This window comes from Myotis lucifugus, unplaced genomic scaffold (genome assembly GCF_000147115.1).
Source record: "Myotis lucifugus unplaced genomic scaffold, Myoluc2.0 scaffold_728, whole genome shotgun sequence".
NCBI lineage: Eukaryota > Metazoa > Chordata > Mammalia > Chiroptera > Vespertilionidae > Myotis > Myotis lucifugus.
In genome coordinates, this window is record NW_005871776.1 from 203170 (window position 1) to 214251 (window position 11082).

The window sequence follows — 11082 nt, forward strand, 5'->3', positions numbered from 1 at the left end:
TCTGGGAATTGCAGTCCAAAGCTGGCGTGTCTTCCGCGCAGACTCAGAAGTGTCCGTAGACGGAAACGTGAACAAGTGGCGCGACGCTGTCCTTCCCCCGGAAGTGTCCGATCGGAACCTGTCCCGTGGGAGAGGTGAGTCCGGGCTTGGGGATCCGGGTGACCGGCCCTTTGTCTCCTGCAAATACCCAGTCCCCGCCATGGTCCCTCCCGAACTCGGAGGGATCCCGAGGGAAGGGGGAACTGGGTTCGGCGTCCAGAGGGCATTCGCACCCGCCCCTTTGGAGGGGAGCATGTGGTTTCCATAGTTACCAGCGCGCTAGCGTCTCCGGAGGGACGAGGGCGTGGCCAGGAGAGGCGGGCCGTCCTGCAGTCGGCGGGTTCCGGGGGCTCCCGGGCGCGGAGTGGCCCGGCCGTGGGGAGACCGCGGGGGTGGCGCCTGCTCCGGGTCCGCGGCTTTCGCCCGCAGCCGGCCCCGGGCGCCCGCTTCCCGCAGGAGGAGTCGCCGCCCTCGCGTCGGAAGTTCTCGCAGTTACTGCGAGTGAGCGAGGCCCGGGGGTGGGGCTGCGCGGCGCCACGCCGACTCCGCCCCCTCCGTCCCGGGCGGTCGGTCCCTCGTCTCCCGACGTCGCTCTGCCCGTCGGTTTCTCCCAGACGCGGGCTTCGCGGGGTCGCGCGGGATGTGTATGAGCTCGAAGCTAGTGAGACGTTTAAAAGCGGCCGAGGACCCGGAGTGCGGATTGTTTCCCACGGGTGCGAAGTGAGGGACACCTACCGGCGGCCTTTCCGCAGGCGATGCCGGGGGTGCAGCCGCCGCTCGGCCGGGAGCTGGAGGGCGAGCCGGTCCCTCGGCCACCGCGCTGAGTGACCCGACGCCCCGGAAGCATCACCTCGTCCAGGGACCAGGCCGGGCCGGTCTCAGCCGCGCAGGTCTGACCCCTCCCATGTCCGTGCTCGGGTCCGACGCGCAGACTTTCCAAGGTTCTGTGAGCCGGGACCTGGTCTCTGGCTCGGGGTTGGCCCGAGGCTGGTCTTCCTCGCCCTTTCTGCGGTCTCGTCGCCGTCCTTCCATTCCTTCCTCCTCTCCATGACGATCTCATGACATGGGGTGGAAGTGTTTTTCCAAAGGATATGTCATTGTCATCTTAAATATAGAATTTTCAAAACACAAAGCATCGGAAACTTCCCTCATTTCCACTTTTATCCAGTAAGTGAACAACTGTGGAGCCCCTCCCACCGCTAGGAAATGGCGGCGACCCCGTGTCCACGGACGGGCATCTCTCCCCGCCTCAGGGTTCGGGTATTGGGCGCCTCCATCGCACAGCGTGTTTAGTACTGAAGCTTTCAACACTCGCAGCGTCTCATGTTATTTAAGTGTTTTACATCCACGTGTTTTATGTCATTTCTCTTCAACTATTTTCAAATTTCTTGCCAACTCAAACGCTTTTCTTCAATTCTTTATAGCCATACATCAGAACCCAGATTCCCAGGTGCACCTCATAGGAACCAGGTCCGCATCCCTGAGCCCCGGAGCCGGGCCCAGGAGTCTGTTCTGACAGGTTCCCACGTGACAATCAGGCCGCGAGCCCAGCTCTAAACGCAGGCTTCTCTGGGAACCACAGGGCTACTGCTCCTAGCCCAATGCTTTGGGGGTGTTAACATCCTACATAATAAAACCCTAATGTGCAAATCGACGGAACGGCAGAACCACTGGTCGCTATGGCTCTCACTGACTACCAGGGGGCAGCTCAGCCTGCAGGCCCCGACTGGAGGTGGGGGGCGAGCGAGGGCCCTGATTGCCCCACCGGACCCCCCACAGATTGGCCCTGATTGCCCCCCAGGCCTAGGGACCCTACCCGTGCACAAATTTCGTCCCCTCCATTCTTCAGAAGTTAGTTTTCAGTGGCTTTCCCTGACCATTGCTGACTCCTGTGCCCCCTCGCACCCCCAGGACCCCCTCTGCCACTGGACGTCAGTGAGGCCACGTCACTGGAGGGCAGGGACAGGGACTCTCTTCTCAAACGGCCCCAATAGCTGCAGGTGGTCCGTTGTCACCCAGTGAGAAGTACAGAGCATTTTCCTATGTGGAATTGGCCATTTAAAAGCAATTTCCCGAATCTCTTCTATTATTGTCTGTATAACTTAGAAATAATTTTTTTTAAATATATCTTTATTGATCTCAGAGAGGAAGGGAGAGGGAGAGAGAGGTAGAAACATCAATGATGAGAGAGAATCATTGATTGGCTGCCTCCTGCACACCCCCTACTGGGGATTGAGCCCGCAATCTGGGCATATGCCCTTGGCCGGAATCAAACCTGGGACCCTTCAGTCCGCAGGCTGACGCTCTATCCACTGAGCCAAGCTGGCTAGGGCACATAGAAATAATTTAATTGCATGTGGCATGTTAACATTCAGTCTTGTGTTGTATTTATATTTAAATGCTTCTCATTTAAATTACCTTGGTGGTGGTGTGTGTTTTTTATGAGTTTACTTGAGGCAAACTTATGGCATATCCCAGGAGCAGGATTTCAAATGCTCCCTAAATGATCTTGCTTATAAGTTTGGATGTTAAACTGCGTTGAGGTAGGAATTATGTAACAGTTGTATTCCCAACGCAGGCGTTTCAGTATTTTCACAGAGTAAACACCCAGTACCTGTTTGTATAATAGAAAATGACTAGTTCCATAATGTGGTCTTTCTAGACAATAATAGTAACTCTTTTTTACTCTCCAGGAGAGCTCTTGAAACTAAAAGACCCTTCACAAGGCAGAAGTGGGTTTTGTGATCATTCATTCTATCCCAAGATGATGACAGAATCCAAGAAAGCTGCAGCTCAGAATCCTCAGGAGGATGAAGGGCCCCTGAGAGTGAAGGTGGAGGAGGAAGATTTTGTCTGGGGGCAGGACGCTGGCTCGGGGAGAAGTGATTTTCTCAAGCAGGAGCTGTGCCGGCAGCTGTTCAGGCATTTCAGCTACCGCGACGCACCTGGGCCCCGCCAGGCACTGCACCGGCTCCGTGAGCTCTGCGGGCTGTGGCTGCAGCCGGACACGCACAGCAAGGAGCAGATGCTGGAGCTGCTGGTGCTGGAGCAGCTTCTGAGCATCCTGCCCGCGGAGCTGCAGGCCCTGGTGCGAGAGCAGTGCCCGCGGAGCGGGGAGGAGGTGGTGACAGTGCTGGAAGACGAGAGAGGCAGCGGTGAAACAGCGCTCCAGGTACAGAGACGATGGGCGAGCTAAGGCCTCCAGAACGGATGGCGTCCCACAGTGGGAGAGCTGAGCTCCTAGTTCAGGATGCATTTATGTCTCCTTTGCTCTCTGTTTGGTATATGTCATATCTCACCGCTGAGTCAGACTTGATTCTTCCTCCCCCAGTTTTGTGTTCCTACATGAGGTTTTCTTTGTTTGGGGAGATGTTTAATTCTAACAGGGACTCTCTCCTAAGTCCAGATGTACTTTGTTCTTCTCAGGTCCCAGTCCCTGGACATGGACAGGAAATATTCAGGAGAAAGGCTCCATCTCCTGGACCAGCATGTACTGACCAGCTCCAGCCAGTGGACACCAAGGACCTTCAGGCTTCTTCAGAACCCTGTCTCCCACTGAACTTCGGTAAAGTTGTGTCCGTAGACGGGGGGACAGGGGCTCTCCCTTCTTAGACTGTCCCATTAGCTGTAGGTGGTCCTTTTCTTTGCCAACCAGAAGTGGATGGATGGATGGATGGACGGACGGACGGATGCTTTCAGCTTTGCGTACGCACACTCCGGAGTCATTTATAACTTTACTTATCTCACGCATCTGCATCCTCATCTGCTTTCTTGGAAGATGGTGCCTCCCCTTTTTCCCCTAAGCCTAACCGTAGACGTGTATCCTAGATCCAGAGTCCCCCTGGGTCCCTCAGTCACACTCGGAGTTCTTTGTTCCTACTTTGTCTTCCCCTCCTGTTCTTGCTGGCGAAGCTCCTCCTCCCAGGCTTTTCTGTTTCATCCGCTCCTCCTGATGGGTGTCTCCTGTCTCTGCCAACCACTGCACACAGGCCCGGCTTGTACTGAGTTGTTCTTCTGTGTGGTTCATGCCTCTCTTTTGAAAGGCCATGTTTTTGGAATGGCCAAATGAGGTACCAATTTGTAACTATCTTGGGTGTATCTGAACAATTTATTTTCTTCCAGCTCAGCAAATCTCTTCTGTCATTATTGTCATTTTAGATCATGAGAGTGAAAACAACGTGTCTCTGTCAAGTCTGGACGTTCCTGAAAACACAGGCTCACAGAGAATTGTATCAGGACGACCGTCGACGTTTGCATCAGAGGAGTCTGCTGTGCCTTGGGACGTCTCCAAGGCTGCGGGCCAGACAGAGCCGCAGCAGGAAAACGAGCCTGGGGGGTCTCGGAGACCGTCGTCTGCTCAGGATGGAGGTTTTAGCAAAATCCTCACCCACAAAAATATACTTTCAGATGAAATAATAAGTCACAATGGATGTGACAGACGTGTAAACCTGAACCCAAATGAATTTACACACCACAGATCTTGTAAACACAGTACCTATGACCAAAGTCTCCAGTGGAATTCGGGTTTTATTATGCATCAAAGAATTTATGTTGGAGAAAAAACTCCCCAACGTGGAAAATCTCTCAAGCACTCAAACCTTATTAAACAGACAGCAGTTTTCAGCGGAGAGAAAACCCATCAATGTAGTGAGTGTGGGAAAGCTTTCAGGCACAGCTCAAAGCTTACCAGACACCAGAAAACCCACACTGGAGAGAGACCCTATGAGTGCAACGAGTGTGGCAAAGGCTTTGGGGGGAGATCAGATCTCATTAGACACCAGAGAGTCCACTCTGGGGAGAGACCCTTTGAATGCAAAGACTGTGGCAGAGCCTTCAGCCTGAACGCACACCTCGTCCTGCACCAGAGAATCCACACCAGAGAGAAGCCCTATGTGTGCAGTGAATGTGGGAAAACCTTCAGGGTGAGCTCACACCTCATTCGACACCTGAGAGTCCACACCGGAGAGAAACCCTATGCGTGCAGCGAGTGCGGGAGAGCCTTCAGTCAGAGCTCGCACCTCAGCCAACATCGGAGAATTCACAAGAGGGAAAGCCTGTTAATGTGAGGGACTTCAGTTCATAGGGAATGCTAAGGAAACAGCGAAATGTGGGAAACATTGAATACAAAGTAAATCCTGGGTGGGGTGAGTGGCTGACAGCAGCATCTCTTTCCTCCCTCTGGTCCTCTAGTGTGCGGTCCTGCCTGTGGTCTGACCTCTCTGCTTTCTGAAAGGCTAGGCTGCCAGACCAGACGAGCAGAGATGGGGGAGGCAAATCAGTAGGTTAGTCCATCGGTGGAGAGAGGACAAAAAAGGACCTTCTTACGAAATAACCCTGATCAGTGTGGGGGGACTCGAGGAGAGAGTCATCCTCAGCCCCGCGTCGTGGTTCTGCGCACCGAGGCCGCTCTGCAGCCGAGGACAGAGCTGGAGGGTTGTGTGGAAGGGGGCGAGGCAGTGGTGGCCCTCTGACAAGTAGGGTGTAATCTGCATCGAGGTCCTGCCAGGAAGTACACCCAAGGCAAGAGGCTGGAGTTAGAGATTCCAACAGGAAGGAGGGGTGTGGAAGGAAATGAGCCAAGAGGTGGGGTCAGAGGTGAGCAATGTGTTCAAGTGGGAGGGAACCTAGATCTGGAGGCGACAGCTGCAGTCCTGTAACGGGAACCTTCCTGCCACGTGTGCTGTGTGTTTGTGGACACCTTCCTGGGCTGAGTGGACAGAGACTGCAGTTCTGGGGGCCTCTCGACTGGCCACTGACAAGTGAGGAGGGCAGAGGGAGTCGGTACCAAAAACAAAGCTTCTGCAACTTTAAACCAGCACAGAAATGCATCTATTCTAAATTCCTTGCCCGTGTTCCCATTTATCCTGTAATACCCTGGTGAATAGTAGAGTGGTTATTACCCTTATTTCATTGAAGAAAATTTTGAGTTAAAAGGAGTTCAGTAACTTGTCAACAGTTACAAGGTTATGAGGTGAAAAGAAGGATTCAGCTGCTCATCTAGAGACACGGTTAAGCCATTACCCCAAGGCATCTGGCCCGCTGCAGAGAAGTTTTATAACTGTTTGCCTAAAGTAGGGGTCCTCAAACTTTTTAAACAGGGGGCCAGTTCACTGTCCCTCAGACTGTTGGAGGGCCGGACTATAGTTTAAAAAAAAGACTATGAACAAATTCAGCAACAGGCAGCGGCGGCAAAAACACCCAGCGGGCCGGATAAATGTTTTCGGCGGGCCGCATGTGGCCCGCGGGCCGTAGTTTGAGGACCCCTGGTCTAAAGGATCATTTCCATATGAGGGTTTGACTTTGGAAAAACTGCCATGTCCAGAGCACAAGACCTTCAAGCTTCTCTTGCTCATTCCCATGGCATCTTTTTGTTCCTGAATTCCTAATGAAACTGCCACAGCGTGCAGCCATGCGGGCAGTCTGGTGCCTCCTCAGAGTTGAGCCACCTGGAACCTCTCCCACTCTCATCACAGGCGTGAAGTTCATCTCCTCTGGATTCTCAGATGCTGGGCGAGGCCAGTGCTTTCGATAGAAGCTTTCCTGCATTCTTCACGCTGGCGGGGAGTTTCAGGGGAGAAACAAATTAGATTTTCTCACAGTTACTACAGTGACACAGTTCTCCCAACTTGGGTTCTCTCGTGTCCTGAAAGGCGGGAGTGCTGAATATAGGCTTTCCCACAGTGTAGTTCCTGTGTTTGCTAAGATTTGAATTCCAGGTGAGATTTTCCCAACATTTATCACCTGTTTGTTTGAGGCATCTGCACAGTTGCCTTCCTCGTCTGTCCCCAGTGAGTCATGTGCAGGTCTCACCTCAGAGGTGGTGACTGGGCTGTCACCACAGCCCTGGGTGCCCAGAGGGTCCTGAGCTTGGCTTGATGCTGTTGTCCCAGCCTGGAAATTCTTCATTCTATCTTTTTGTTGTTTCTATTAATGGTCACCCAAGGATATCTTTCCCCACAGGTTTTTAGAGAGTGGAAGGGAAGGCGGGGGAGGGGGGAGAAAGAGAGAGAGAGGCATCGAGAAGCATCCATGTGAGAGAAAAACATCAATTGGTTGCTTCCCGCACATGCCCGGACTGACTGGACTGGAGATTGAACCTGCAACCCAGGTACATGCCCTTGACTGGGACTCAAACCTGAGACCGATGCTCCGGCTGACTCTGTGACCACTGAGAAGCACCAGCTAGGACTCCTGATTTTATCTTTAAACTTGTGCTTTGTGAGTGAATTAAATAGGAGAATGGGCCATGTACCTGAGCTGAGAACATATCTGTGTTTCTTTGCCCCCCTGTTGTATCGAGCATTTGTGTTCCCCATGAGCACAGATTTCAGTGGGCCCATGAGTCTTGGGAGTTCACTGAGGCTCAGAATATGAAGGGGAGCAGAGGAGGCCACCCCAAAAGGGGCCACTGTGGCATGTGAATTATTTTGAGCTGAAGGAAATTGAGACCCAGCAGACTCAGGAAAAAGTTTAACCTCTCCCTTAACTATCCAAAATTTTTATTGTGGGCCTGTCCTAGAAAGAGAGCTATGAAGAGAGTTAACTTTTACCTGAGTGACCTTTAGGTAGGACAGGGCAACCCTCAGAACCAAACATCTGCCCTTATCTTCCTGTGAATCACCTTCCCCCGGAGCACCAGGCCCCATCCGGCCTCCCATTCCTCAGCTCAGGATGACAGACAAGCCTCGACTGCCTTTGGGTCTTATCTTTTTTGGTGCTTTTGTATGTACAAAATTAAAATTGTTTTTCTCCTGTCAATCTGTCTTCTGTGAATTTGATTATTAGGCTAAAGAACCCAGAAGGGAAGAAGGAAATTTTCCCACTTCTACACACACACGGTAAGCGTGTTATGTCTGCATCTGAGTCACTTGTGGGCCGATAGCCAGGTGAGACTGTACTCTCTGCTGCAACCAGGACTTGCTTCTAAGTCAGAAGGTTGGCAAATGGAAGCATCTAAGAAACAGGAACAACCAAGGAACCCTACAATATTCTTTCTTATTTGTGTTACTTCCCTGTATTAGGCAACCACTTACTGAAAATGACAACACAGAAGGAAAGGGAAGGAGAGCAGCCCCCTATCCCCTTTCCTGTCAGTCTTTGCCCATCAGGTAGAATGTGTGTCTGTCAAGAGTGAGGGTTCACCCTAGCCTGTTTGGCTCAGTAGATAGAGCGTCAGCCTGCGGAGCACATGCCTTGGTTGCAGGCTCGGTCCCCAGTGGGGGAGGGGGGGGGGCATGCAGGAGGCAGCCAATCAATGATTCTCGTCATTGAAATTTCTATCTTTCCTCCCTTCCTCTCAAATAAAAATATATATTTTTTAAAAAGAGCCAGTTAGGGCTCAATTTCTACAGCATGTCCACTGAGTTTATGGGGCAAGCAAAAGTAGGTTTACAGTTCTAATACAAATAATACAATAATTAATACAAGAATAAACTTGCATATGCACAACTGTAAACCTACTTTTGCCTACCTCGGTTTGGGAGCCTCAAGATATAAATTGTCCATAATTTTGGTGTTTCCACATACAAGTTATATGTGTTTGTATTTGCATTTAAATTGGCATTGCAAAATATAAAGGTGAACAGGAAAACTCATAGTGATCATTTCAATTTTTCTTTACTTCAAATGACATTAAATAACAAAAACACGACGAATCAAGAGACAGTATATGGGGTGGGAGGATAAAAACGGTTTTATCGCCTAATACCTTTAACATGATGTTTTCCTGCTTTTTAAACAAGGGGACAAGCCTGCAAATTATGTCGCTTGCACTTGTCTATGTAGATGAAGTTCCTTAAATATTTGCTTCTTTGGAACAAATTTCTTATTTTCCGTACTACTTTTGTCTCCTGAAATAAGCAAACTGCAAAGATATACACAGAAGAGGCCTCAAGTCACTGAGCGCATGTCCGACCCGCCGCCCTCCCTGCGATTGGCAGCGTGGCAGCCGGAGGCACGTGGAGCGGCGGGGACCAGGGCCAATAGGGAGGTGAGGGGCAGGACCAAGCGGGTTCGCAGGTCCACTTCTGCCGGGTCCCAATTTAGGTGAGCACTTCTTGGGGACCGGTTTCATGAGTGCATTTTCTCCGGACCGAATATACATGAGCACTTCCCCCTGTACTAAATTCTTGGGTACACTTCCTCCGAGCCCAATATACGTGAGCACTCCCCCCCCCCCCCCCGGACTAAATTCTTGGGTTCACTTCTGCCGGACCCAGTTTACGTGAACACTTCCGCTAGACCGTATTCTTGGATGCACTTCCTCCGAACCCAATATACGTGAACACTTCCGCTGGTGCGGAATCTTGATTGCACTTCCGCCAGACCCAATGCACATGAACACTTCCGCCGGACCGGATTCTTGGGTGCACTTCCGCTGGACCAAGTTTACGTGAGCACTTCCGCCGGACCAGAATTTTTTTTTAAATATATTTTATTGATTTTTTTACAGAGAGGAAGGGAGAGAGATAGTCACGCCCCCTACTGGGGATGTGCCCAAAACCCAGGTACATACCCTTGACCGGAATCGAGCCTGGGACCTTTCAGTCCGCAGACCGACGCTCTATAGCCACTGAGCCAAAGTAGTTTTGGCCCGTCGGGCCGGATTTTTGTGTGCACTTCCGCCGGACCGGATTCTTGGATACACTTCCTCCGGACCGGATTTCTGTGTGCACTTCCGCCGGACCGAATTCGTTCGTGCACTTCCGCCGGACCGAATTCGTTCGTGCACTTCCGCCGGACCGGATTCTTGGTACACTTCCTCCGGACTGAGTTTACGTGAACACTTCCGCCGGACCGGATTCTTGGGTGCACTTCCGGCGGACCGGATTTCTGGATGCACTTCCTCCGGACCGAGTTTACGTGAACACTTCCGCCGGACAGCATTCTTGGGTGCACTTCCGCCGGACCGGATTATTGAGTGCACTTCCTCCGGACCGGATTCTTGGTACACTTCCTCCGGACTGAGTTTACGTGAACACTTTCGCCGGACCGGATTTTTGTGTGCACTTCCTCCGGACCGGATTCTTGATACACTTCCGCCGGACCGGATTCTTGAGTGCACTTCCTCCGGACCGAGTTTACGTGAACACTTCCGCCGGACAGCATTCTTGGGTGCACTTCCGCCGGACCGGATTCTTGGCTACACTTCCTCCGGACTGAGTTTTGTGAACACTTCCGCCGGACGGCATTCTTGGGTGCACTTCCGCCGGACCTAGTTTATGTAACACTTAGCCGGACCCTATTTACCTGAACACTTTCGTCGGACCAGATTCTTTGAATGTATTTCCTTCACACGGGGTTTATAAGAGCACTTCCTCGGGATTGGGATAGTCAGTGCAGTTTTTCCAGGTTAGGTTTAGGTTATGCTTTTGGGGGGCGGGTTTCAGGGGTTGCATTTCAGTTGGGCTGGTTGGCATTCGCAGTTCCTCCTCATTGGGTTCGCTGACGCACTTTCTCGCGGGGCTGGCGTGGGGAGGGGCTGGATAGTGTCCATCCCTCGCCTCAGTCGCACGGAAGAGCGGGGCGCCGTGTCCCGGGACTCCAGTTCGTCGGATGTGGGTGTCCCCTCCTTGTTCAGTCCGCGCTGTATGCGCCGCGCCAACTCCCGCACACTTTGCGGTCCGGTCCGTGTGGCTTACAGGACACAGACGGCCAAGTCTTCCTGAATCCGGGACTACTGGTGGTTCTGTTCGATGATGTGCCAGTTCGGTTTGCATTCCGGGTAAATGGGGAAGGTGTTATAGTCTGACTGGTTAACTCACTATGTTTTATTATTTGCAAGATATAAACTAGTGGAAGGCAACATTTAGAAGCGGCTTCATGTTGTTTATCTTGACTTATTCCTCTAGGGTCACACGAGAGCTGGGGCCCGTCCTCCGCGTGGAGCACTCTGTTGCCAAGTGGCCACGGTTGCGCGGTTTGTCCTTTGGTCTGCAGAGATAAGCTTTTAGATAAACTTTTTATCTATCACTCTTAGTATTTGGAGCTGAGCATGAACTCACTACCATCCGACTAGAAGGACACTATTTTCCCAATCTTTTT

General features: G+C 51.8%; 1 protein-coding gene across 3 annotated transcripts; it reads left to right on the plus strand.

Moving 5' to 3' along the window:
* The first annotated feature begins 365 nt into the window (after positions 1-365).
* On the plus strand, positions 366-7797 carry ZNF165 (zinc finger protein 165). Of its 3 annotated transcripts, none has more exons than XM_014447927.2 (4): positions 366-1206; positions 2733-3211; positions 3466-3604; positions 4198-7797. In XM_014447927.2, the coding sequence occupies exons 2-4, from the start codon at positions 2804-2806 to the stop codon at positions 5103-5105; spliced, it is 1455 nt and encodes a 484-aa protein (XP_014303413.1). In that variant the 5' UTR covers positions 366-1206; positions 2733-2803; the 3' UTR covers positions 5106-7797. The 3 variants fall into 3 exon arrangements, with proteins under 3 accessions (XP_014303413.1, XP_014303414.1, XP_023602522.1); XM_014447928.2 differs by having other exon boundaries at positions 375-929; XM_023746754.1 differs by lacking the exon at positions 366-1206 and adding an exon at positions 2519-2582.
* The last annotated feature ends 3285 nt before the right edge of the window (positions 7798-11082 follow it).

What these genes read in the sequence shown, in the direction of transcription:
- ZNF165 (XM_014447927.2), top strand. Translation starts at nt 2,804, where the DNA reads ATGATGACAGAATCCAAGAAAGCTGCAGCTCAGAATCCTCAGGAGGAT. An exon ending in GCGGTGAAACAGCGCTCCAG is followed by an intron (nt 3,212 to 3,465) that starts GTACAGAGACGA and finishes TGTTCTTCTCAG; the next exon opens with GTCCCAGTCCCTGGACATGG. An exon ending in CTGTCTCCCACTGAACTTCG is followed by an intron (nt 3,605 to 4,197) that starts GTAAAGTTGTGT and finishes TTGTCATTTTAG; the next exon opens with ATCATGAGAGTGAAAACAAC.